Genomic DNA, 27318 nt, shown 5'->3' on the forward strand with positions numbered 1-27318 from the left:
TTACGCATGCGTTGTGTCGCCGTTGTTTAAATAGAAAAAAATTAAAATACCCTGAAAGGTGCAGTCTTCATGAATCTGTAAAAAGTTCGGTTCCCATTGGCCATCGATATACTCCCCCATGTGCGGGACAAAACTGGTAGAATTAGCTATAGTGAAGTAAGGTTTAAGCGGGAGAGGGAGAGAGAAATCTGGAGACAGAAGTGCAGTGCTCTCAAATATGCGCCGAGGACCATTTTTTTGCTGTTCGATTTTTTTTTAAAAATATATAATACTATTCATATATGCCTTTCCGCCCCACATTGCCCCGCATGCTGAAAAGCCGATTGAGAACCGGAAGTGAGGATCGCCTAAATAGATGAAACTCGTGGGCTTTTTAGCCTTCCCCTTCGACGGGAAACCTTTGCCGCATGCGCCGTGCAGTCGGGCGGCTTAATCTTTCCCGTCAGCCCCTGCGCGTTATAAATGCCCACGTTGTGCGTCCCACATTCTTTTCTAAGCGCGTGGGAAGAAGAGGTAAGTGGGGAGCTGCTGCCTTCGCCTTAAAAGAGCGGGAAGCGCGGCATTTTAATCTCACAAGAAGCAATAAGTTAGTGAATGTAATAACTATAAGTGATTAATTAAGTTGCTTTTATAATTGCACCGTTTTGATATCTTAATAAATGAAGGAAACTACGGAAGATGCAGTGATGAGATTTTCCCTATTGAATTTCAGCGTTGAAGGAGCGCCGTTGTTGCAGTTAGTGCCACAGAAAACTCCATCCAAAAGATTATAAAATAAATTATTGGGAGGGGGAGAGTTCCTGCACCTTGAAAGTGTGTGGCGGCAGGCAGAAATTCACCAGTACTGCAAGTCGGTGTATTTTGGAGGACGGCAGCCGGCATGGCTCGCAATTTGTTTTTGAGGTCTGGAAAGAATGGTGCCCTACAGCAACCATTCCTCTGCTTGCAGTGCACTTCCCTGGAATCTGGGATTCCTCTTTGGTTGGGAAGAGAGCTATGACCAGCCTCATTTCTACCCGTTTGCATGGGTGTCTTCTTTGTGAAGTTCTGTTAAACTTGCAAGGCAAATTCGATCTTGCCTACCTCGCTAAAATGTTTTATTGTTGAGTTAGTTTCTCACCTTTCCTTAAAGGAGCTCAAGGTGGTGTACAAGGTTCCCCCCTCTTCCCATTTCATCCTCACAACAAGCCTCATGCTTGTTGGTTTATATTTATTGAACCACTAAAAACCTGCACTAGCATGATCCTATGCTTGATTTGAAAACCTTTTATCTGCTTGCTAGTGACCTCTTAACAGTGTACACATGTGCATATCAAGGTGCTGTTGGGTGGCGAGAAACCTTTCAACTTTGATAATTTCAAGCAAGATTTTGTTTAAAACTATGAGACTCTGAAGCATTTAATCTGCAAGAATACGGACTTGCCTAACAGTTTTTCTGATCTTTGTGATGCTTTAAAGATTGCCTGAAACCAAGCATTTATAAACAAATACAAGTTTGGGCATAAATGTTTATGCAGTGTATTATTGGATGCTAGGATGTACCTTGCTTGGTGCCAATGGTACTGTATGAAGCTGTATTTCAGGCAGTTAAAATACAGTATACTAATGCACACTTTTGTTTTTTGTGGTCAGAAAGCCTTGAGAACCTCATTAGATGCTGCTGAGGAGGGCATTTGATCCACACGTGAACATGTCCAGTTTGGAAATGAAAGGTATTGGGGGGGGGGAATTCTGTTTGATCTTAATCAGCAAATTGCTACCTGAACTAGCCTTCATCAACCTGGTGCACTCCAGATGTTTTGGACTACAGCTCTTACTGAGCCCCAGTCAGCTTGACAAATAGCAAAGAATGCTTGGGGGTTGTAGTCTAGCAATACATGAAATGCAATTGGTTGGGAAGACTTGCAAAGATAGGAACAGCATAATTTTATACAAATGGAATATATGCAGATGTTATACTTTGGCCGTGTATATAACTTTGAAGCATGTGCTTTTCTGTAGCACTGTAGTTTAGCGGTTACTGGAAACTATGAGGGGTAAACTACAGTGCCCATAATTCTTGGGGGGGGGGGGAATGTGTTTAGGATGTATTTTGAAGGTAGTGTGTACACAGCCTCCTTCTCAGAGATATGTAAAGGAAAAGGTTTTTCTTTAATCTATTGAAAGTGCAAACGCCTTATGGAGCACATCACTTGTCTCCACTGCAAAAATAAAGTTCTGCTCCTTGTACTTTACCCTTGGGAGTTGGGGCACCAGTATTTTGAGCATAATTGGCCCTTGCTGACCTAGAGACTATAAAACTTCTAGAAATTGAGGCACTTCATCCTACTGTCAACCCAACGGGGATATCTGGAGAGGTTGCTCTCTCTCAGCTCTGTCCATGTGGCGTATGGGAGCGTAGGCCTTTGGGCTCTGTGACGTATAGTCCCCTTCCACACCGTTGGAGAGCAAGCTGGGCCCTTGTGGTCTGCAACCTGCATATTCCTACTGCTTCTCTGAGTCTTCGGACGGTGACTGAGGAGATAAACCATGCAGGAGACACTCATCAAGGAAGAGCTTTGCTAATGGGATTTTGTTTTCAATACACTTTTCAAAGAGACTCCAACAGTTTTCTCCTGATCATAAAAATTACAATCACTTTTAAAGGATATTGTGGGGGGTGGAGGGTATGGCATGTATGTGGGAGTGCAGATTTGTTCAAGGGTTGCCTGTTGTTGTTTTTCTTGTTGGGCAAATGCCCTCCGCTTTCAGAGGCCCAATTCTGAAAGATAACCCTGCTTTTTATTCTTGGTAGCAGGTATTCTGCATTTGGTATGTCATGCCGCTAGTTGTATATCATACCTGGGGCCTGAGCAAGGATGAGGGGCTGACTTCTGGGTGTGGTGAGGATCCTGCACATCATGGACACTGGAGCTCCACAAGAGTCAACCAGGTAAAAGGGTTGCTTTGTCCTTCCAGAAGAGAGTTTTCTAATGTTCTGCTGGCTTGCATTCAACAGTCTTTGTAGTCACTTGAGATCATTATATTGGAAGCGGATATTAAGCGTTTTCCCAATGTGCCAGATGTTGCTGGGCTACTACTCTCATAATCTCCCATCTCAATAAACTCTGGTTTATTGGCTGAGGCTAATGGGAGTTGGAGTCCCAACAAATATAAGGTACCACCTTGGGGCATGCTGGTATAGAGGCTAGTAACTTCTTATACTGGAGCAGGAACTGGCAAGCCACTCCAGTATTCCTGCCAAGAAAACTCCATGGACAAAGACAACAGGCATATAAAAGTTGTGCCTGGTGTGCTCTGGTCCATGGGGTCACGAAGAGTGGGACACGACTAAACAACAACAACTTCTTATACTGTAGAGGTGCTTTGCAATTTGTCCTGCCTTCAACCAACGGGGATATCTGGAGAGGTTGCTCTCTCTCAGCTCTGTCCATGTGGCGTATGGGAGCGTAGGCCTTTGGGCTCTGTGACGTATAGTCCCCTTCCACACTGTTGGAGAGCAAGCTGGGCCCTCGTGGTCTGCAACCTGCATATTCCTACTGCTTCTCTGAGTCTTTGGACTGTGACTGAGGAGATAAACCATGCAGGAGACATTGCTTCACTTTGATAGTATTTCCTTACTGTAGCTGTTGCTTTGTGCTAGTGTGGTATTGTTAAAAAGTTGTGTTTAATCCAGTGCTGCTTAAACCTTTGGGAGTGAGGTCCATTTATAAATAAAGTTTACCTAAGAACATAGAAAGCTGCCTTATACAGAGTTAAGACCATTTGTCCATCAAGCTCAATGCTGTCTACACTGACTGGCAGTGGCTCCCCATGGATTTGGGCAGGGGTCATTACCAACCCTACTTGGGAGATGCCAAGGATTGAACCTGGAACCTTCTGCATGCAAAACAGATCATCTACCACTGAGCTTTGCTCCTTCTATTATTAGTTATTGGACTTACAAGTAGCCTGTTGCAGAAAGGTTTCCAGGCCACTTAGCAATATTTTTAAGAGCTTAAGTAAAAAAGAGATATTATAAAATGATGTGCAATTCATAGAAATCAACCAGAACATCTTCCTCCCCCAATAACATCAGCAAAAAACTATGGTGGCAAAGCAGCTAAGCTTTCTAGTCCTATCTCCTCTCGCTGAAAAAGAAAATTAAGACTTTCAAGTTCAAATTTAACACTGGGCAATTGCATATTATATATTCCATGTTTTAATTAGCGTATTGTTGTTAGAGTACATATTGCTTATATAAATAGAATTTAATATGCAGGGGGTCAGTAACCAAGTTGCTCCAAGAGGATCCACAACAGAAGTGCTGTGTGCCCATCATGAATTTTCTTTAAAATCCCTAGAAATTTTTTTTGGGGGGGGCAGGGAGAGAGAAATGATACAGACACATACCCATAGTGTGACCACCCCAGGAATATATTGGGACTCTCAGTTTGAGAAGCAGCTGTCTTAACTATTGTACAATTCTGTTCTTCCCATTCCAGTACGCTTGAAAGTTCATTGCATGCTGTTGGAATGGACATATAATCCTGAAATGGGTCTGTACAGCAGTTTTGACTCTCAAGGTATTCACGAGAATAATTATTTTTTCCTATTTGCCTGTTGTGGCCTGTGGTGTGTGTGTGTGTCGTTAAGACCACTGTGGGGTGTTGTCTTTATAAACCCCACTGTGAAAATATTGCTGTATTCTTAGGTTTACATTAAAAGTGCATTGAAATAAAAAATGCTGTCTTGGTAGAAGTAATTCTGAAAGGGCATAAGCTGTGTTGGACCACAGTGCCCATTCTAGGCCATTGGCCATGCTGGCCTAGACAATAGACAGCTTTCTACAAATGCATTTGCTGTTGATCCTGCTGTCAACCCAACGGGGATATCTGGAGAGGTTGCTCTCTCTCAGCTCTGTCCATGTGGCGTATGGGAGCGTAGGCCTTTGGGCTCTGTGACGTATAGTCCCCTTCCACACCGTTGGAGAGCAAGCTGGGCTCTTGTGGTCTGCAACCTGCATATTCCTACTGCTTCTCTGAGTCTTCGGACGGTGACTGAGGAGATAAACCATGCAGGAGACACTCATCAAGGAAGAGCTTTGCTAATGGGATTTTGTTTTCAATACACTTTTCAAAGAGACCCCAACAGTTTTCTCCTGATCATAAAAAATACAATCACTTTTAAAGGATATTGTGGGGGGTGGAGGGTATGGCTGTTGTTGTTTTTTCTTGTTGTCTGTTGTTGTTTTTTCTTGTTGGGCAAATGCCCTCCACTTTCAGAGGCCCAATTCTGAAAGATAACCCTGCTTTTTTATTCTTAGTAGCAGGTATTCTGCATTTGGTATGTCATGCCACTGGTTTTATATCATACCCGGGTCCTGAGCAAGGATGAGGGGCTGACTTCAGGGTGTGGTGAGGATCAGACGTCTGCATCATGGACACTGGAGCTCCACAAGAGTCAACCAGGTAAAAGGGTTGCTTTGTCCTTCAGAAGAGAGTTTGCTAATGTCCTGCTGGCCTGCATACAGCTGTTTTTGTAGTAGTTTGGGATCATTATATTGGAAGCGGATATTAAGCAAGCGTTTTGCCAATTTGCCAGATGTTGCTGGGCTACTACTCTCATCTCCCATCTCAATAAACTCTGGTTTATTGGCTGAGGCTAATGGGAGTTGGAGTCCCAACAAATATAAGGTACCACCTTGGGACATGCTGGTATAGAGGCTAGTAACTTCTTATACTGGAGCAGGAACTTTGCAGTTTGTCCTGCCTTCAACCAATGGGGATATCTGGAGAGGTTGCTCTCTCTCAGCTCTGTCCATGTGGCGTATGGGAGCGTAGGCCTTTGGGCTCTGTGACGTATAGTCCCCTTCCACACTGTTGGAGAGCAAGCTGGGCCCTCGTGGTCTGCAACCTGCATATTCCTACTGCTTCTCTGAGTCTTCGGACGGTGACTGAGGAGATAAACCATGCAGGAGACATGTGCTTGTTTGCTGCTTCATTCATAAACCCTTATTAAATCTTGTAGGGTTCCTACTGGGGGATCTGGTTGGCCACAGGATGATGGATTAGGTGGCCATTTGGCCTGATCCAACAGGGCTCTTTTGTTCAATTTTTGCCTTGCTCTTCTTTGAGTTTTTGGTAGTATGGCATGAGGCATGTGAAAAATTAAGGCACTTAATGGCCTTGTAAGAGGCATGTGCACCAGAGTTTTATGTCGTAATTGTGTTAATAAGCCTAAGCTTGTGGTTCTTGGTTGGAAGAAGCTATGGGGGCCACAGATATATTGAGTCTTACTCAATGCAAGTTTTATAAACGGCACAATTGGGCTTGTTCAAGTTGGTCCTTGCATATATTCTCATAATTCCTAGGACCCTCGTACCTATGGGACCGCGTTTCCTGGTATTCCCCACGGAGGTCCGTATATAGCAACACCCTAGAGGTCCCGGGCCCTAAGGAAGTTAGATTAGCCTCAACCAGAGCCAGGGCCTTCTCAACACTGGCCTGGTGGAATGCTCTGTCTCTTGAGACCAGGGCCCTGCGGGATCTGATCTCTTTCCGCAGGGCCTGTAAGAAAGAGTTGTTCCACCTGGCCTTTGGCTCAGAATCAGTTTGATTCCCTCCCCCTCTTTCTTTTTCCTTTCTCCTATGAAGAGATTGCTCCCTAATTGTTTTAATGTTGTGTCTTAATCTTTTAAATTGTATTTTAATCAACTTGTTTTTATTATTGGTTGTTAGCCGCCCTGAGCCCGGTCTTGGCTGGGGAGGATGGGATATAAATAAAAATGTATTATTATATTATTATTAAAATTTCAATGCTTGTGCAGTGACTAGTTTGAAGTCTTTACATAGGGGTCTGGTTTTTTTTTTATACATTGGAATGATTGAGGTCCTGCTTTTTATTAGTGGATACTTGATTGATTTCTCTCCTTCAGATAGTTTTTCATTGCTTTCTCCTCAAAGTCTCAAAGTGACTTACAAGTCCGTACAATGCAAAAAAGCTTTAAAATCAGTTGAAATGTGCTGATTTTATGTTCGGGAAGCTGAGAACCAGAAACAGCCTGTTGATGTTTTTGTTTTTATTTATCAGGGCATTTTAAAAGGAAGAATAACAACCAGGAGAAAAAGAGCTGGAGAAGATGCTGAGGATGTGGAATCGTGAAAGCATCAGCTATTTAAGCATAGGTCAGAAGAGAACAAGAGTCCTACAGATCAACAGAACAAACTTGGAGAAATGGCTACCTTTGGTCTCCACCTTCAGTATGCCTTCAAGTCTACAGTTCCCATCATCCCTGGTTGCCGACTAGGCTGGTGGGATTCGGAAGGCCCCAACATTGACAGGGCACTATGCTAGCTTTCTCTGGCAGCAACATGATGGAAGAAAAGCTGCATTGCTGTGGATACTAATGAGCAGGAATGACCTCCAAAGCCTTAATGTGGAGAATTATCATCTTGCTTTTTCCCTGATTAGCAGGTGCTGCCATAGTGGTAACAAAACAGTAAGATCTGTGACACACTGCTTGTGTGTTCTGAGCAAAGGTGGTCAAGGGAAAAACTTAAATGCGGACAAAGATAATGGTCCAAAACCAAATTAACCGGTTGGGATGAAGAGGTTTTCTGCATTTGCAGAATTTGACAACTGCATGCATGCCTTTTTTCCCTTGCAAGTAACAGAACTCCTATGCTATTTACCTGTAAGAGATGGCTTGTTGAACACCAATAAAGCATATTATTCTGTAAATTTTTTTATTCATGTGTTAGGACATGATCTACAGTTGGTATTGACGTTGTTAGAAAAAATGGGTATACAGACGACAGAAGATGAGATTATGCAGCTCTACCATGCTCCAACAATGTCTGACAATTTAAAATGGACTTTGAAACAGGGTTGCATCCAACTAGGTTCTGCTCACAGTAGACCCATTGAAATTAGTGGACCTAAGATAGCTATGACCATAATTTTTGGTTGTCTACTCTGAGTAGGAGTAGCATTGGCTATAACCGAAAAAAACAAAGGTATTGGCAGATGCACAGTATCTGATATTTTGGAATTGTTGATCACGTCAGTTTATCTAGTCTTTTGTGTTTGCCTAATTGAAGTGTGCAGTTTCTTTAGCTTACCAATTGTGGGAAGTGAACTTGAGATTTTGTTCTTTGCACACACCAGTGAGTTGCTGATTATGTGATCACATACCTTGCATCCTGTATTGGATCATGTATGGCATTTATACCCCACCCTTTAACCAAAACCTCGGAGCAAAAATCAGTACTAAGGTTATCCCTCAGGCTCACAAGTTAAAAAGGCTTGACATTTTGAGGAAAGAGGGTCGACATAGCAAGCTCCATCACAAGCTCTTGTAAGTTCTTACAATGAAGCTTTATACTGTATCTTTTCCTGCAAATTCTGGTACCTCCTGCAAATTCTGGTACCTCCTTCAAAGTAGACTGCAACTGTAGCTTGCTGTTCGCATCCTTCCCATGTAATTCCTGTGCCTATCAAATAACATAGTCTGTAATTATGACAGCAAATTTCTAGAAGTTTAGTGATCAGCTTAAGGGGATACAGTTCTCCCATGTTATCTGTACAACGGTCCTGTGACTAGGCATTTGGTTAGCCAAAGATCACCCAGTTTGTCCTCTGAAAGAAACCCAGGCCTCTTTGTCCAACATGTTAAGCAATTGCATGTAGACTTCCATGTTCAGCCAGTCCTAGTGCACTCTGGAATTTGGTTTTAGGTAAATTGCAGGTGATGGTTACTCTCCAGTTACGAAGAAGCTAAAGCTTGAAAATTTTACAACAGGTTCCAGGTAGCACTAAAAATGATGTGCAAAACTTGAAAAACAGCACCATGTGACCATTGAAAGTATATTTTTAATGCAGTGATTGCTCAGCCTGACCTTTAATCAAACAATCAATCTTTACTGGCCAGTACATGTATTCTGTGCATTGCAAAACTTTGCTTCCTGTAATTAAGTGACTCATGCTGCTGCCCTCCCAAATTACCTGTTCGAACAGCAACTGCAGCAAGCATGGGATAAGCTGAAACTGGAACAGCATCTATTTTTGCATGCAAAGGTCCTAGCTTCAGTCACTAGCATATCCAGGTAGGGCAGGGAAAGTAACCTTGGAGAGCTGTTGACAGTCAATGCAAGCTAGATTGACTGATGGGTTTGACTAATGCAGCTTGTGAGACAGGAAAGCAAGTATACTCCTAAAGTACACTTTCCCAAAACCCAAGGGCATCCACGGAAGAGTCCCAATGCAGAGGGGTTTTTTTGTGTGTGGGGTGTGTGCATTTCCTGGTTTTAAGGTTTATGTGGAAACTTTCTCCTCTAAGCCCCTTTGTAGGACTATCTCTGTCCTTCCCTTGCTGGAAGAAAGCCCATGGCAAAATGAGTGGATGATTGACAAGACAGTGATTACTATGTTGGGTCCAGATGGACTCTCAACTATCAGCCCCAGCTAGCATGGGCAAGAGAAAAGTTGTATTCTAACACAATTTGGAAGATGGCAGATTCCTCACCCCTGTTGGGGAATCCTTCCTCCATGGCACCTGTGTTCTCTCCAGCTAAATTTCTCTTCAGAGGTAATTGGACTTACAGGCTTGTACTATATACCGGTACCTTTAGAACACATTTGAAACTCTCCCTCTTAGGAATTATGGGCACTGTTGTTTAAGGGTTGTTTGGGAATTGTAGCTCTGTGAGGGGTAACCTATCTCACAGGGTTGTTTTGAGGATAAAATGGAAATTGGGTGAGCCATGTGCCTTGGGTGAGCCTTCAGCTTCTTTGAAGATATAATAGTAAAGGATATAGTAGTAAAAGCAATACTACCAATAAAAGTAATGAGAGTTTTGTTGCGCTCCACACAGCCTAACCCGAGGCACGTTTACGCCCAAGTCCCCCATGTGTCCACTTCTCTAGTTACAAACTATAGAAATGATCCCTGAAAGTATAGTCTTAAGTCCCCCATGTGTCCATCCGGGCTTATTCCCAAGTAAACGTGTGCAGGACTGCAACTAAACATACAGTCAAATTCTAGGTACTCTGTAGTGTTCACTTACTCCCCCAGCTAAGTGTAACTAGGATCGTGGCCTGAAAAAGAGCCCACTTTATTAAGATGTGTACGTGTATTCAGGCTTCAGCCAAATGATCAGTGATCCACCCTCTCAAGCGGCGTCCGGGCTTTACCTCTCCTATTTAACCTCAGTCTTGTTCGAATGGTTGGGGGATGGGATCTCCTTTCCCTGCTTTGCAGCGGCCGATAGTTGGCGCTCCAGAGTAAATTTTCTCTGTTCCTCCTTTCTTGCCAGCCAATGGTATCTGCGCCGGGGCACCTCAGTGCGCATGCTCGAACGGATAAGGACGCCAGGGGAGGGAGGGAGGGGGCAAGGCAGAGGGAGTGCTTGTGGGGAAGAGGAACAGAAGACTTGTCGGACTTGGGAGTGGGGAAGCGAATATAAGGCAAGTAACGAGGTGAGTCTTCCGCCGCCGGCAGCAGCAGCATGGCGGAACGGGGGTTGCCGAGGACGGTCGGTTGCGGTGGGGTGAGAAAGAGAACCAGCCCGGGTTTGGTGCGCTTCGCCCCCTTTGAATCTCGTCTTAAGTTCTGGAAGGGCCGGACCGGCCTCGTCCCCACGTGGCTTGAGAGCGGCGTGGCTGCTGTCTGAACGTTCTACGGATGGAACGCGAAGTTGCAGGCTCGCGTTCCAAAGCCGGGTGGCGAGTGCGCGCGCTCCCTCCTGGGAGAACGTTTCCTGGGAGAAGGAGAAAGTCGGAGGTTCTCTCTCCCTCCCTCTCTCCTCGGGCGGCTTGCAACAGCGGGAAAGGAAGGGAGCGTCAGCGCGGGAAATTCAAATCCAGGCAGCTTCCTTGAGAGTTGCGGGAAAGGGAAATAGAAGGGGAGTTGGAGCGGGGGTGGGGTGGGGGCACGGCGGTAGAACATGATAGAGGAGCGTAAAATGATCCGCGGGTGGAGAAAGCGGGCGGAGGTGTTTTCCTCCCTGGTAGTACTGGGACCTGAGGCCATCCCATAAACAGGAAGGTGGGTGCGTGGGTGGGAGATTCGGGACAGCTGGATTTCTTGCACTGGCATCTGGTGGTGGAACTGAGTAGTTGAATCTGGCCCGAAGGCTCTTTCTTCACGTGTCATGTGTCAGTCAGAAGAAATAATAAGACTGCATTCACCCAGTTCCCAGGTACATTTTACTTTTCCTTCTCAAATATATCTTACAGTTCCTTCTTTTTTGACCAAGTAAGTCCAGGGAGCCTTCGCACAAACACAACCTAACATTGTTTGAACAACAGGACGCTTCACAGATACATTTTAGTAGTTGCAATGTAATGATAAAGTTTTACATTTATTTTCTAGTTTATAAACCACTTTTTATTCTGTCTCTCTTTTTTAAAAAGTGTATAAGGGTGTTGGGTGTTCAAAGCACTTCACTTCTGCTTTCTCTGTAATCCTCTCAACAACCCTGTTAGGTAGGTCAGTACTGATTTCCCTGTTTTGTACTCCAGCAATTTGTGACTGAGAGGGATTAGCGAGGTATCTGGGTCTCTTTGGTTGCTGCAGAGAGAGAAAAAATGAACTCTCTCTCTCTCTCTCTCTCTCTCTGTGTGTGTGTGTGTGTGTCCTGATCTGAGGCTTGGCTTCTTAGCTGCCTTTTGCCTTTCAGCACAACTGGTTTATTTTGCAGTCAGGGCTCATCTTTGTTTCCAGACAGCCTCTCATGCCCTCAGCTGTGCAACAGGTGGAACTATTGAACAGGTGTGGTGTTCATTGGCAGAGAAGTGGAATGCAGTTGTGCAAGGTCCCTTCAAACTCTACATTTCTGTGATTCTAATTGCTGTGTGAGCATCTACTGCAGGGTTGTTGTTGTGTTGGTTGTTGTTTTTTTTTAAAATATAGTTAGTGACAAGCCACCCAGCTGTCCTCTGCATGCCCCTTGATATTCCCTTTGCAGAACTACAGTTCTCAAGAGTTCACTGGGAAGAGGGATTTATTGTTAAACCACTCTAAGAATTGTAGGTCTGTATGTGTGTGGCGGGTGGTGTAAACCGCTGAGCCTAGGGCTTGCCGATCGGAAGGTTGGTGGTTCGAATCCCTGTGACGGGGTGAGCTCCCGTTGCTCGGTCCCAGCTCCTGCCAACCTAGCAGTTTGAAAGCACGTTAAAGTGCAAGTAGATAAATAGGTACTGCTCTGGCAGGAAGGTAAACAGTGTTTCTGTGCACTGCTCTGGTTTCGCCAGAAGTGGCTTAGTCATGCTGGCCACATGACCCGGAAAAACTGTCTGCGGACAAACGTCGGCTCCCTCAGCCAGTAAAACGAGATGAGTGCCGCAACCCCAGGGTCGTTTGCGACTGGACTTAACTGTCAGGGGTCCTTTACCTTTTTATGTGTGTGTTTGTATGTCCTAACAACTCTCAGCACCCATAACAGACTGCAGTTCCCAGGATTCTTTGGGGGGAAACCGTGACTGTTTAAAGTGGTATGATACTGCTTTAAATGTTTAGTGCAGATGGACAATTAGATCTGGTACAAGACACCTTCCAATCCATAGCAATTGTCTTGGATGTTTTAGCTGAGATTCCTGCATTGCAGGGGATTGGACTAGAATTCAGTGTTTCCCAACCTTGTGCCTCCAGCTGTTTTTGAACTACAACTCCCATCATCCCTGACTAGCAAGACCAGTGGCAAGGGATGATGGGAATTGTAGTCCAAAAACAGCTGGAGGCACAAGGTTGGGAAACACTGGACTAGATCAGTGTTTCCCAACCTTTGGTCTCTAGCTGTTTTTGGACTACACTTCCCATCACCCCTAACCACTGGTCTTGTTCGCTAAGTATGATGGGAGTTGTAGTCCAAAAACAGCTGGAGACCCAAGGTTGGGAAACACTGGACTAGATGATCCTCAGGGTCCGTTCCAGCTCTACAATTCTATGATGAGTAAGTGCCCAGCTTTTGTTCTCATGTTCTGCTTATAGGCTTTCCGTTGGCATCTGGTTGGCCCCTTAGGGCAGCCTTTCTCAACCTGTGGGTCCCCAGATGTTGTTGAACTACAACTCCCATCACCCCTAGCTAGCAAGGCCAGAGCTCAGGGATGATGGGAGTTGTAGTCCAACAACATCTGGGGACCCACAGGTTGAGAACCGCTGCCTTAGGTGAACAGGAGGTTGGAATACATAGACCTTTGATCTTATCTCAGGGGGGTCTTACTATGGTCAATTAAGAATCATAGCTCAGTAATGTACATGCTTTGTACATTAAAGATGCCATATACAGTCCTTGGTATCCATAGTTAAAAGGACCAGGTAGTACTAAATGATGGAAAATACAACTTGAAACCCTGGACTGCTGCCAGTCAAAGTCTTTATACCTAGTCTCACTATCTGTGTCTATTCCTATTGTTGCTATTTATTACTTTTTCCATACTGATTACCAGCATCAGGGCGCCCTGGAGAATGGGCCAACTTTTTGAGATCTTTTCCCCATTCTTTGAAGACTGTACACATTTCCTTACTTGTGTAGAAATACACAAAATTACACCCCAAAAGGCTAAAAAGGCAGCAGGGTATAGTCCTGTCTCAATGGAGCCTTCCAGCTATTCTCTTTATATGGGATATTGCACTGGGAAGGGATTTAGAAGGCGCATCATACCAGGGAAATACATGCATGATACTGTACAGATGCAAACTGATTTATTAGTCGTTGGCCACTTCCCAGGGTGTTTCTGGGAATTGTAGTTTTGTGAGACTAGGAGCTAGGAATCCCAAATAAAGAATTCTCAGCAGTGGCATGAGTTTCCTGGAAAAAATTGAATTGGAAAGTTTTCTGGAAATGTCTCGTGTGCAAATTAACCTAATTTGCATTGGAACATTTTCAGTTTGCATTGTATTTTTTTGTGATGCCTCTAGTGTGATAGCATGTTCATTTTACTTGTATTTAGTAAGCAAAGCTAAAAACATTGAAATTGGGAATCTTGCCTAGTCATTGTGCCTGCATTTGACATCCATTCATTGGTACTAATGAGCTTATGAAATGGGAAATTTCCCACGCCCACGGAAAAATAAAGCACTGGAGAAATTCCTGCCCTGTGTTGTGGATTCTCACCAGTTCACAAGACGGCATTTCTCTGTGTTCTTTGGGGGCAGTCAGAGAAATTAAAGTGGCATAAAACTGCCTAAAATAGATTTGACCAAAGCCAAACATGAATCTAGTTTGTTTTCATGGTGCTAAAATAACCGTACCAGATTACGTGACATCTACTCTCCTGCAGAAATTGCGTTGAGGAATCTGTGTCCTTGATGTCCTGTGACACTTAGATTTATTGCAATGAATTACACACTTTTTAGAAAAAACAAGTTTTGCTATGCCTGCTGAAGCCAAAGAGGCACATTCCCGTTGCAGTCAGTAACAAGTCTTCAACACTATTACTGTTAAATTAAACAAGTGTATTCCATTTTATGTGATTTATCCTGCAAAGGATTTATCTGTGCAAAGTGGCATGAGTTGCGTAACTCGCTGAGCGCAGAATCTGGGTTGGTGGTGGGACAGGGGGCTTGGTGTAAATACCAGTGAAGTTAATTTCCTGCATTGTGCAAAGTACGTCAAGTAAAATTCTTCTTTGCCAGAGCTGGCCTTTGTTCCCCTAATCCAGTTATTCACACATTACCCCTGTTCATTGGAGCTGGAAAAGTGTTCATTTAAGCATCTCCCAAAGTCAACCATGTATGATGCCTCGAAGCGTTTTCTGATCCTTCTTGGTCCTTTTTTTAAAAAAATGGCAATTTCCCCCTCGCATCTTTTCTGATGGTGTGCTTTTCCAGGCCAAACCATGAGAGGATGGAACAGGTGGCCCTGGGGCCAGTGAGACACTGTGTGTATAATGATAATGACCCCCCCTCCAAATTTCTTTGGCCAGGCACCATGGCAAATGGCCTTGGAGAGATGTGGAACAATGGAGGGCTTTGACTTTTGAGTTTGCTTCGGTTAGGCTCTGAAAGTTTGGCGGCCAAAATATTTTCATCGCTATTGAGGGACAGGTTCTCGCTTTCTGCATTGGTGTCATCTTCCTGGTCTCATCCAACACTTAAGGATCCTATTTACCCTCTTGCTGCAGCTGTAGAACATAAGGCAGGGATGGAGAGAACCTGTGGGCCCCAGATGTGGCCGGACTAAAACTCCCATCCTTCTTTATCATGGGTCACACTGAATGGGGGTCCAACCACATTTGGAAGGCCCAGGTTCCCTTTCTACGATCTGCCCCCCCCCCGGTAGCCAAATATATTTGGGGGTGGGGATTCAAAACACTTCAAGATGCCTCTTACAAACTTTCTTGGGACACATAACATATTGCTGAATATTTGTAGATGAACATAGCAGTCTTCTATGGAAACAGAAAGGCAGATGTTTTCATTAGAGATTCACAGCTCTAGGAGCATTATGAAACACGAGGGCAGGGATCATACAAACAGAGCACAAAAATCGCTGTACCTAAAAAAAGGGAGTATTTGTTTTCAATTCAGAAAATGGCTTTGCGTGTTCCATTAAACTCACAGCTTCCCAGTTAAAATATAAGAAGCACTGTACTAAAAATATTACCTGTGAAAGAGAACTCAAGAATGCTCCTGTGAGGTAATCCTGCTTTGTGATTTGGACCATGGCAGCCTTTCATGTTTTGACTGGGGATTTCTTCTACTTCTCCCTCCCTAACAGCACTAAAGAAACATGCCAAGAAAACGGGTGCTGGAAAAAGATGACGCTGTCAAAGTGAAGCGGACTAAAGGTGAGGTTGCGTTCCGTTTTTCATTTAATTTGTATACTGGCATTCTATATCTCTTTACACAGGGTGGTTTGCAAGCCATAGAAACAGCAAAATATACGACAAGGATCACACAGCCTATGACAATTGGATGCATAGAAGTGTAGAGTTGGAAGAGACCCCGAGGCTCATTAGTTCAACCCACTGCAATGCAGGAATTTCAACAGTGACAACCCCTGCTTCAAAGTCTCAAAGGAAAGAGAGTCCACAACCTCTCATGGGTGTCTGTTCCACTGTTGAACAGCTCTTACCTTCAGAAAGTTCTTCCTGATGTTTAGTCAGAATCTCCTTTTTTGGAACTAGAATCCATTGGGATCTCACCCATTAGTTTGTTAAGGACTTTTTGAAATAAGTCCTAATAATAATAATAATAATAATAATAATAAATGACTACAGGCCACTCCCCATTTACTCATGTTCTGTTTGTGTGTGGTGCCGGGCACCCAGAAATGGTACCTGGAAAGGGGGAGCACCTGGTCAACCAAGCACGAGCCAGAGGGACGGTGGGGCTTGGTTGACCAGCTCACTAAGCATCCGGTTTGCGAGGAGACCCTCCCAGGAGCCTGAAGACGGCATCCTCTTTGGGCTCTGGGGAGGGTCTTTGCGCGAGCGGGTGGGTCAGCAGCGCTTCCTCCTCTGATGCACAGGGAAGTGGCTGATGTTGCTGCGCTACCTCGCATGTCAGCTGTTAAGTCGGGAGGCTAAGAAGCCCCACAAAGCTCCTCTGCCCCTCTGGTTCAAGAGGAGATCCTCACCAGAGTCTGAAGAGAACCTTTTCGGACTCTAATATGGGTCTGTTTCTGACCCAGGGGGGCTCTCCAGGGTGCTTGGCATTTTTGTGCAATTATGTGCATGGGGGCCTGGAACGTAACCCCCGCGTAAATGGGGAGTCCCCTGTCTTGGCCTGTCCAGGCCAATCTGCTGAGAGCCTTCTCTGCCACCCACCCACTTTGTACTGTCGGAGGCTGCTGTGGGTTGCAACCGCTGTCACGTGCAATTCCTGTAGCCTTCAAAGCTCACGAAAGCATGTAACTGACACCAGTATGTGGAGGAGCCATGTTTGTTTAAGGCCCCATCAGCACCATGACATGTTGTGATGCAGTCATGCCTTCCCTGAAGGAATCCTGGGAAATGAAGTTTCCTAAGGGTGCTATTAGTCGTCTGTTGTCCTCTAGATGTTGGCTGCAGCTCCCAGCAGCTCTGGCTATTTACCATACTGGCTGGGGTTTGATGGGTGTTGGAGCCCAACGTCAGGAGGGCCCTATGTTGGCTAGTCTCAGAACTGTTGGGTCCTGAGCCGAGAGCTTCCTGAATGGACTTGGGTGGTCATGTGATACTTCTTCTCTTGCCCCTGCCCCATGTATTCCACTTCTGACTCCTCCTCACGGTTCCTCTTCAGTCAGCCATCAGTCGCACCAGACGGAGCCCGGACTGGTTCTGACCTTGGGGCAGGGCGACCTTGGGCAATTGGGCCTCGGACCGGATGTCTTGGCGCGGAAGAGGCCCGCCCTGCTGCAGCTCCCCGAGAAGATCATCCAGGCTGAAGCGGGAGGGGTTCACACGGTGTGTCTCAGTGAAACAGGCCAAGTGAGTCTCGTCGTGCCTTCGCCACCTGCGTCGTAACAATTTGCATTCCTTGCAAACCCCTCTGTCTTGCCCTTGTGAGGGTCTTTAGGCCATGCCCCTTCCCCACACCCCTTTTTTGTCCCTTCCTTGCACCCCAAGTCGTTTTGCCCAGCTGTAACTTGATTTTGAACTCAGAAAAATGCCAGGATGGAGGTGTGTGTAGAAACTAGCCTCATGGAGGGCGTGAAGCGAGACCTAGGGAAAGTGTCCGCCTGGGAACAGTCCCAAGGCCTGGAGTGACGCATGTGATCCCTGGGCCTGAAGTTCTCCACCCCTGTGCCAAAGAGACAGGCAGTGGTGATGAAGACATGGTGGTGGCCTACGTGTGAGTCCTGCCCCGCCAGCTGAAGCTTAAGCTGCTTTGCAGATGCAGCAGGGTTCCCTGCTTCTTGCTGAAAGTTGTTCTCCGATTGCCACACTGTCTCATCCCTCCATCTGAAATAACGGGCCCTTGGATTTCCTCTTGGCTTCCCTTTCCACAGTGTAGCCCTTTTTGACCACAACTGTGTTGGCAGCAAGCACCATAGATGGCTTTAAAATGGGGAAGCTACCTTTATTCTGAGCCAGGCCATTGGTTCCTTTTGCTCAGTATTGTCAACACTGACTGACAATGCCTTTCCAGGACTGCCTGGAGATGCTGGGGATTGAACCTGGGACCTTCTGCATGCAAGGCTGATGCTCTACCACTGAGCTATGGCCCTCCCTATAGACAGAGTCATGGAGAATGGCTGCTAGTCACGGTAGCTCTGAGTTACCAGTTGCTGGCCTTTAATCTCCTCCATGTGGGTTTTCCAGAGACATCTGCCACTGTGGAAATCAGGATTTGCCAGGACTTGATCTGCCTTTGGTCTGGCCCTGCAAGACGCTTTCTTTGTTTTCTCCTGTTTCACAGATTTACACTTTTGGTTGCAACGACGAGGGTGCCTTGGGGAGGGACACTTCAGAGGAGGGGTCAGATTTTTTGCCGGGGCTTGTTGATCTGAAGGAGAAGGTGGTGCAGGTTTCTGCTGGGGACAGCCACACGGCGGCACTGACAGACGACGGGCGTGTCTTCATCTGGGGAGCTTTCCGGGTATGTTGCCTGCCTTGCTTTGGAGGAATTCAGACTTATTCAGCCCCTCTGTTCTGGATTGCCAGCTAAACCTTTCTCTTTCTGCATCTGCCTCTACTCAGGATGAGAATGGAGTCATCGGTTTACTGGCTCCTTTGAAGGGCGGAGAGCAGTTGGAGTCTAGCAGTGGCAGTGCTGTTCCTGTGGAGCTGCAGTTGGATGTGCCAGTCGTTAAAATTGCCTCAGGTGAGTCACAGAGGCCTGGTTTGCATCTCACGCTAAACCATGTTTTTTTAACCAGGGAGTTGTCCTTCAGACAGTCAAACAAACCATGACCTGTTGCTCCAAAGTTTTTGTCTGCCAACTGTTCTTGCCCTGTGCCTTGATCGGTGTGGTAAGGTTCAAGTTCATAAGTTTATTGTTAGAGCCAAAGGCCATGACAAACTTGTATGAGGCAATAATATTAAAATAATACAGAACATACATCTATAATATAAAAAATTGTTATATCCTGTATATATATGACTGCCAAGTTCCTGAGCAATAATATACAATTTCCCTTTTGCATCTCTGACAGCTCCAATTCTAATATCATTTTGCCTTTAAAAAAATCCCTAATTGCCTTAGGCACAATTTTCCTATCCGCTTTGCATTGACTGTCAAACCAGCCAAGGTGTGTTGATTGTGTGTAGACTGGGGTGAGGTGGTCAAAGAAACCATGTTTAAGAATGAGTGCTGGGTTTGCACATAACACAAAGCCATAGGTAAAACAAGTCAAGGTTTGTAAGCCAACAGCAAAGCATGACTTCAGATTGAAGTTGGTTGACAGTAAACAGACCATAGTTAAGTTGCTGGTCAGGGCTCACACATAACACTAAGGCATAGTTATATAAGTCCTGTTTCGTGTTGTGTGTGAACCAGGCCAGTGAGTGATGCACAGCAACCATTTCCCCTTATGCAAACTGGTGTGTTGACTTTCCAGTGTTGAATTTTTATTTCCTGTATAGGAGACTGAAGCGGTTATCTCAAGTTGATAGCTTTGGGTTGTAGTAAAGAGGACATTTTCCTTGTTCTCCTATGTTCCTCCTTGATGTAATTTCCTAATTTCCATAGGTGGGATGTCAGGTAGCTAATACAGCCGCAGAAGAATGTCCCAATCTGGCTGTTTTTCAGTCTCCCACCCAAGCCATCCAAACCCTGCTTTGGAAACCTAGTTGTTTGATGTGGGGTTAAAGAACCAACTCATCACAGATGGGGTAGTTGTATGCCTCTGCTTTCGCTTCTCAGGGAGCCATCACTTGGCATTAGTGTCCATGGCGGGAGGACTTTACACCTGCGGTTGCGGAGACAACGGCCAACTGGGGCGAGTCCCCCAAGTCTTCACTGCCAGAGGAGGAAGAAAAGGATTGGGTGAGTTTAGTGGCATTTGATTCATTCCGTTGCTTTGGAGTGGTCTGAGGGTGGTGGTGACCAGTGATAACAGTTTTCTGGAAAATCTTGAATCGGGAAAACTTTATAGATTCCATTCTGTTTTGGGGGGAAATCTATGCAATTTAGAGTAAAAATAGAATTGGGAAAATGCCCTGTCGTTGTTGTCCCCCCCCCCCCAAATTTCCCTCTGAGAATTTGCATTGGAAAATTTTCTGATGCCCTAGAGCAGGGGTTATCAACATGGTGCCCTCCAGATTTTCCTGGACTCCAACTCCTGTCATCCATGACCATTGGACAAACTGGCTGGAACTGATGGAAGTTGGAGTCCAACAGCCTCTGTAGGGCACTAGCCTGGCTGCCTCTGCTCCAGAGAGTGATAAAGTTTCGCACATGCATTTCTCTTGTATTTTGGAACTCAAGCAAAACTGTTTGACAGTGCCAAGCTTGCCCAATAATATTGTATTTGCATTTTGAATCTGTTCATAGTTGTGAATGCACACGTGGAAAAACAAGGCGCTGGGACATTTCTTGCCCTGCGTCACTGGTGATGATGGGGTGGGGGGCATGTTGAGAGTGGATTGGGGCAGTGAGAGATGGTGTTGAAGTAACAGTCATTAACTCTCAGCCAAAAGCGGAGTCCAGCTGGTGAGAGTCGTCTCCTCCTCTCTCACAATCTCCCCTCCCCCAGTCTCCTAGAATCAGAAGAGGCGTGAAGAGGGCGGAGAAGTTGGCTTCACACAGGCACAGTCTCAGGAGGAGACTTAGGCAGCTGTGGGAAGGCAGGGGACCTTCAATCTCAACAACTGCTTAATGTGGGCAAGACCTGCCAGAGATGAGTTGCTGTGCTCATTTGGCCTGACACTCCTGTTTTTGCCAATAAAGAGTTACCGTATTTTTCCGTGTATAAGACGCCCTCGTGTATAACACCTATTTTTTTAACCCAAAATTAAGAAATTAAGTTGTTTAGCTTTTTTGGGGGGGTGGGGGAGGTGCCAATCGCTCACCCGCCTGCCTGACACTACCAATCGCTTGCCACAGCCACTGCCAATCGCACACCTCGCTGCAGCCGCCAATTGTCTGCCCACTCGCTGCCACCAACAGCCCGCCCATCCACTTGCCAGAGCCGCCAATCACCTGCCGCCTCTCCACAGCTGCCAATCACCTGCCCCATCACCGCTGCCAATCTCCTGCTAGCTGCTGCCATTAATCGCACATCCCCCCTCTGCTTTCAGTATCCATGTATAAGACGACACCCAATTTTTGCCTTTTTTTTTTAAAGCAAAAGGCATAGTTTTATCCACGAAAAAATATGGTAACTCCAACTTACTTGGTGTCATTTACTGCTGGCCTGCTCCTGTCACAGCCTTGGCAAGAGTCTTTAGGGGCCAAGGTAGAGAGCTTTGGTCTTCTTCCCTGCCCCACTTTCCCCACACCTGCTTTAAAGGGAGGGGACCCAGGCAGGAGACCTTTGAGATTTCCCATAAGGGAGGCTACATTATATTCCAGAAGGAAGGCTTGGCTACCCAGGGCATCTTTGTGCTGGATGGCTTCTTCCTTCCCTCTACCAACCCCCCAAACCCCCCACCCAAATCCTCCTAAGCATTCCTTCTCCCGCCACTTTTCTTCCAGAACGGCTGCTGCTCCCACAAGCTGTTGCTATCAAGCAGAGAGGCTGCAAGACCAAGGGGCAGATCCGGGACGTCTTCTGCGGTTCTTACTCCACCATCGCCATCACCCAGGAGGGCCATGTCATTGGGTTTGGCCTCTCCAATTACTACCAGCTGGGTGAGTTGGCTACCTTCGTGCTGCCGTCCAGGCTCAGAAGGGGCCAAGTGGACTTGGTGGGAGGGAGAGCTGTTTTTTGAGGGTCTTCCAAAATGTGCCAAATTCACGGGAGGGAAGGTGGGGTCGGCTTGCACTACCTCGCATGTCAGCTGTTAAGTCGGGTCGGCTTGGTTGCCCCTCTTTTGCCAAGGGAAAAGGGAGCAGCTCCCAGCACATGGACTGCACCACAGAGTAAGAACATGCAGCAACCTTTCCCACAATCAGCATCCTAAATGGCAGGTGCTGTGATGGTTGGTGCCCCTTGGGTAGGAAACTGGGTGACCAGCACACAGCTGGTGGAGGTCAATGGCGCCCTGTCCTGTGTGCCTTAATGGATCAGCCTCCACTGCGTAGATCTGTATCCTGCAGGCCCTGTAGGGCTTTCCCCTTCTTCCTGTACTGTTTGGCCATTGCAGCAAGCGGGGGTTACGTTCCGTGGATTGCATTTAAAGCCAAATTTTGTATAGTCAAAACACATTGGGTGCAATGCCGGATATGGATTGCCAAGCCTATTTCCCCTGGATGCCTGCCCTCTTTTTAATTAAAAAAAGATCAAACGCTTGCCTTCTTGGCCCTTACAGAATGTGTCTGGATAGATTTTGTTGATTTGATTTATCTTTACATTTTTATTTATCTTTACAATCCGCTCTCATGAAACAGTTTTCTCTTCTCTACATTTAAAGAAAATTCATGTGCAGATTTCCATAGCTTTTCCCAGATATCCAGTGAGTGGGACTTTCCCCTTTTCTGTTGGACCCATTTCACAAAATAATCGTTCATTTGCTACAGTTCAGTTTCCTATTTGACCAAAAGTGAATTGATTTTTGCTCTGGGGTTTCTGCCCTGAAACTTGCTTTTAACTTCTGAGTATGAAGTGACCAATCCCTTAGTTACAAGATCTTGAACCCTGATTAGATTCTTCTTCCACATTTGGAAACCCATCCTTCCCCCCTCCCTTTTAATCCTGTGTAAAGGTCTAAAAATGATTCCAGAATGGATGGACTTGGGCCCAAGGCGCAATATTGATTTTCAAAGGGTTTTTCTCTTCCTGCTGGGCTGGAGATGGGTCCTGCCCTTCTTCAGCCTCAGCTAAGAGAGAGACTTCAAAAGTGTTCATGTGTGCTGCTGCTATAGCCCTTGCGGACAAAAGGTTGCCCACACCAGTCTCAGATCATTCCAGTCTAACTTGGTGGCAACCTTTGTAAGCTTGGGGCTAAGACTATGTCGAGACGCGTTGAGATTCAAACCTCCAAGATGCCAGGTTGAATTCTTCAAGTCCTCTTTCTCTCCCATAACTATACAGTACACATTATTAACTGGCTTGGGTTTTCTTGCTTATCGCCCAGGATCACAAGGAATTGACACCTACTATTCGCCAAAGGTTCTGACGGCGTTCAAGAACTCCACCAGATCCTGGGTTGGGTTCTCAGCTGGGCAGCATCACACTGTGTGTCTGGACTCGGAAGGTGAGTGGCTGCTCTTTGATGGGCTGGAGGAGAGGAACATAATATGGGCATGGGGAAATTATGGCCCTCCAGAAGGTGTTGGACTACAGCACCTATCATCCCTGGTCACGCTGGCAGGGGATGATGGGAGTTGTAGTCCAACAACATCGGGAGGGCTGCATGCTCCATGACTTCAAAGGAGCAGAGGCAACAGTACCAAGGAACATAAATGCCTTATACCAAGCGAGACCGCAGGTCCATCTAGCTCAGCAGTGTCTACACAGACTGGCAGTAGCTCTCCGGAGGTTTCAGGTAAGCGAGTCTCTCCCAGCCCTTCCTGGGAATGAAACTGGGACCTTCTGCATGCATAGCAGTTCCTCTGCAACTGAGCCATGGCCCCAGGGCTACTTTAGATGAAATCGGGGTTGCATTTCTCAATACAGGACTCTTTTAATGCTGTAATTCCCCCCCCCCCCCCCGATCAGAAATCTATTCATTTAAGGCTTTCAAACCATCCACGCTCAACACAGTCAAGTGGAAAGGAGTGCATGCAAAGGCGAAGGATCTTTTCCTGTTGCAATGCAATGATAGCTGAGCAACACAATCCACAGGTTAATTCACATCCAGGCAGCCCTCTCCACATTGTCGTATGGTGCAGCGCAGATATGTGAGGATCTGTGTGCAACTACAGTGGTACCTTGGGTTACAGACGCTTCAGGTTACAGACTCTGCTAACCCAGAAATAGTACCTCAGGTTAAGAACTTTGCTTCAGGATGAGAACAGAAATTGTGCTCTGGCGGCAGTGGGAGGCCCCATTGGCTAAAGTGGTGCTTCAGGTTAAGAACAGTTTCAGGTTAAGAACGGACCTCCAGAACGAATTAAGTTCTTAACCCGAGGTACCACTGTATTCATGGAATGTATGAAAAGGAACCAGGCCTTACCATGCCTGTCAGGTTAAGCAACCTCTCTCCAGCGACAAAATTGTAGAGTTGGAAGGGACACCATGGGGACATCTAGTCCAACCCCTGCAATGCAGGAATCTCAACTAAGAGCACCTGTGACAGATGGCCATCCATCTTCTGCTTAAAAACCTCCAAGGAAGGAGAGACCACCACTTCCCGAGGGAGACCGTTGAACAGCTCTTCAGATGTTCAGAGAGGGCTGTGGCCCAAACCGCCTTCACCCTCATGCAGTCTGGGTGATGGTCGGTCCCTCGTTGATCCTAAGCCTGCCTGTAGCGCTCTTCACCAAATCTCTCCTAACAGAGCAACGTCTCTTCTCCCACCTTCCGCAGGAACCGTGTGCAGCCTGGGCAGGGCAGACTACGGCATGTTGGGCCTGGGAGAGGGAGCGTCGGACAAGAACGCCCCCACGGCGGTCCCTGGGCTGCCGAAAGTGTCATCGGTCGCCTGTGGGGAACGGGTTGGCTTTGCGGTTACGGAAGACGGTGAGTCTGAATCGGGCGCTGGGTTGGCAGGTGCGGAATCTGTGGCGCTGCAGGGAATGAAGCTACTAGTCAGTAGTAACTTGAATATACAGGTGGAGGGCATTCAGCTATGTTCTACTTAGGGTAGACCCATTGAAATGACTTTCTGTCTTGCGGGGGGTAGGGTGGGATCCAATGGCAAGATGAGCAGCTTAGGATGTAGTGGTTCAGCTGATCTTAAGCCCCCAACACTGGCATCGCTTTCTCATTCTGGCTCAACTGGGATTCTGATGCCTGGACCCCTATTCCTAAATATTTATAGTTCGAGACTTGTTCTTATATTTTGGCCTTGAAGTTTCCAGTTTCTGAGCTTCGGTTTTCCCCCCAAAGCAAGAATTTTTGGTCTTCTGATAATTTAACTCATGAGGTCTAGAAACTTAAACTGAGTATTGCACCTCTCCATGCTGTGAATAATATGCAATGGTTATGTGAGAAGCCCTGGCATGAATTGCCCAGCCAGCTTCGAGCATAGCTACTTCGGCCTCTTTTTCACTGTCCGACTTGCCCTGTCCTCTGTAGGCCGCGCATTTGCCTGGGGCATGGGGTCTAACCTCCAGCTTGCCACTGGGGACGAAGAGGATGCCTGGAGCCCCGTTCAGATGTCTGGCCAGCAGCTGGAGAATCGCAGCGTTCTCTCGGTGACCGGCGGAGGGCAGCACACCGTCCTCCTCGTCAAGGAGCGGCAGAGTTGACAAACTGTTCCTGCAGCCCCAGAGAGAACCCTCCAGGGGGCAGCACTTTCCTGAGTCTTTGGGACGGGGCTCCTGCGGAAAACTTTCTGATATTTCTCTAGGGAGAAAAATTAGCCAATATAAAATAATTCCCTTAAGATGTTGGTATTCGTTTAAAAAATGGCTTCCCTCACTGCTCTCAAAGCTATTGATAGTCAGGACAAGGTCTTATTTAAAAAAAATAAAAATAAACAAGACAAGGGATAGCATTTGGCTTTGGATACACATGGTCCTTTTGTTCCCTCTCCACTATCCGATTTGCCCTGCTTCTGAATTCTGCACAAGTTGTCCTGGTTTCGCCATCAAACCCAGGGCTTTCATCTCCTAGACTCTTCCCTTCCCTGCCACTGCCCCCCCCCCCCCCCAGTTTTTAATGGCTCACCTCAAAAGTCACAATTTTCTCAGTTTTGGCATTCAGTCCCTCTTTGGTCCTGGGAGATGGATTAATTTGTACACCCATCGAAGGCAGCCTTACCAAACCTGGTGCCTTCTGAAAGCTATGGACTTCAGCTCCCATCAGCCCCAAACCAGTGTAGTCAGGGATGATGGGAGTTGTAGTTTAGGGACATCTGGCAGGTACCAGTTTGGAGAACGCTGTTTTTAAGGGGAGGACTGCCTCCTCTCTAATCTAGGTTTAGTTTCAAGCTTCTGCCGCCACCTTCCTGGCTGAGGCAAGAGATGGTTCTTGAGGGTGACCCTGGTTCCTTATTTATACACATGGACGTCTTAAAGAGTTCTCTGGCAGCTGCGAACTCAGCTGTGGAGTGACTCCGGAGCACAGGGATGGGGAATTTGTAGCCCTCCCAATATGGTTGGATTCCCAGCTCCTATCAGCCCTGGCTGACATGGCCAACAGTCAGGGATGATGGGAATTGTAGTCCAACATCTGCAGGGTCAGAGGTTAGCCACGCCTGCCACAGCCCCAAAGGACCATTGCCTGTCCTTTCAAGAGCCCCAGGGTCTTTGAGTTCAGCTTCTCCCATCTGGGTGGCTGTGTGACGGTTCAGGGAAGTTGCCTGTGCTCAAATGTTTTCCCTGATTCAGAATTCTTGAGGTAGAGGCATCAGTTCTATTATTTTGGATATATCCTGTAGACGGCTGCCTATTTAAAGCTGTGTCTGTAATCCTGGGAGGTTGCAAGGGAGCTGTTGCCCTGACTCTCCATCTTGGTACCCATATTTAGTTTCTACCTGCATCAGCCGCAGAAAGCCTGTATCGCTCCAGGTGCTAGACTACAACTCTCATCAGCCCCAGCCTGTATGGCCAACAGCCAGGGATGATGGGAATTGGAGTCCAACAACATTGGAGGGCCACACCCTGTGCTGAGTGTTGGCCCTGCGGGGCAGATGTAGGCTTTGGTAAAGGCGGTGGAGGAAAAATACTGAATTGTACCAACGAATGGATCGTGTGCGGTAATCTGACTGGGATAGAAACGTTGTGCGTCAATCTCTTCTGCCCACTTTCTTGCTGTTGTCTCCTTCAACCACGTTTTGAAGATCCTGCCAGCCCTACAATGGGCTGTGTTTGGGAAAAATGCCGAGTTGTCGGCAATATTTGGGCGTCCTGAGTATTTTTATTTTGTTTTTATTTTGTTTTTAGGAAGCAAGGGAAGCAAAAAGTGGTTTTTATTTTTTTGCAGGAGAGATGTGAATCTGTAAAAATTCTAACATTTGAAATAAATTGAGTTTTGATAACTCTTGAGTGTGCACATCTTCTGCAGGGCCGTTGATTCTGTTTTTGTCGCCTGCATTTTTATTGCTTATTATACACCATCCTTAGGACCAATTTGAAGTTTAGGGGCGTGCAGCTTGCAAACGCAGCAAAAAATGGGATGCTTACTCAAGTCAGCTTCAGAATAGGGTGATTGCCGTATTGAAAATATTAATAAGCTGCCTTTTCAGGTAAGCCTCAAGGCT

At 46.3% G+C, this 27318-nt stretch overlaps 1 protein-coding gene and 1 long non-coding RNA gene across 5 annotated transcripts; both read left to right on the plus strand.

Annotated features, from left to right (window-relative positions):
* The first annotated feature begins 458 nt into the window (after window positions 1-458).
* On the plus strand, window positions 459-7722 carry LOC310849972. 3 transcript variants are annotated; one of them, XR_014567140.1, is made up of 6 exons: window positions 459-513; window positions 1633-1712; window positions 2795-2932; window positions 4485-4538; window positions 5306-5481; window positions 5525-5968. It is a non-coding gene; the product is annotated as an uncharacterized lncRNA (long non-coding RNA). The 3 variants fall into 3 exon arrangements; XR_014567141.1 differs by lacking the exon at window positions 5525-5968 and adding an exon at window positions 7072-7722 and having other exon boundaries at window positions 463-513; window positions 5306-5450; XR_014567142.1 differs by lacking the exons at window positions 459-513; window positions 5525-5968 and adding exons at window positions 882-903; window positions 7072-7722 and having other exon boundaries at window positions 5306-5450.
* Window positions 7723-10349: 2627 nt separating this feature from the next.
* Window positions 10350-27096, plus strand: RCC1 (regulator of chromosome condensation 1). 2 transcript variants are annotated; one of them, XM_083750889.1, is made up of 10 exons: window positions 10350-10446; window positions 15702-15771; window positions 17207-17394; window positions 18326-18505; window positions 18607-18730; window positions 19772-19894; window positions 21545-21700; window positions 23086-23205; window positions 24480-24632; window positions 25191-27096. In XM_083750889.1, the coding sequence occupies exons 2-10, from the start codon at window positions 15714-15716 to the stop codon at window positions 25361-25363; spliced, it is 1275 nt and encodes a 424-aa protein (XP_083607015.1). In that variant the 5' UTR covers window positions 10350-10446; window positions 15702-15713; the 3' UTR covers window positions 25364-27096. The 2 variants fall into 2 exon arrangements, with proteins under 2 accessions (XP_083607015.1, XP_083607016.1); XM_083750890.1 differs by having other exon boundaries at window positions 10354-10458.
* The last annotated feature ends 222 nt before the right edge of the window (window positions 27097-27318 follow it).

Source organism: Podarcis gaigeae (genome assembly GCF_964106915.1).
Source record: "Podarcis gaigeae genome assembly, chromosome: 8".
Classification (NCBI taxonomy): Eukaryota; Metazoa; Chordata; class Lepidosauria; order Squamata; family Lacertidae; genus Podarcis; species Podarcis gaigeae.

Coding starts and splice junctions, on each gene's coding strand:
- RCC1 (XM_083750889.1), top strand. CDS start 15,714: ATGCCAAGAAAACGGGTGCTGGAAAAAGATGACGCTGTCAAAGTGAAG. Junction 19,895..21,544: donor AGGAGGAAGAAAAGGATTGG/GTGAGTTTAGTG, acceptor CTTTTCTTCCAG/AACGGCTGCTGCTCCCACAA. Junction 23,206..24,479: donor TGTGTGTCTGGACTCGGAAG/GTGAGTGGCTGC, acceptor CACCTTCCGCAG/GAACCGTGTGCAGCCTGGGC.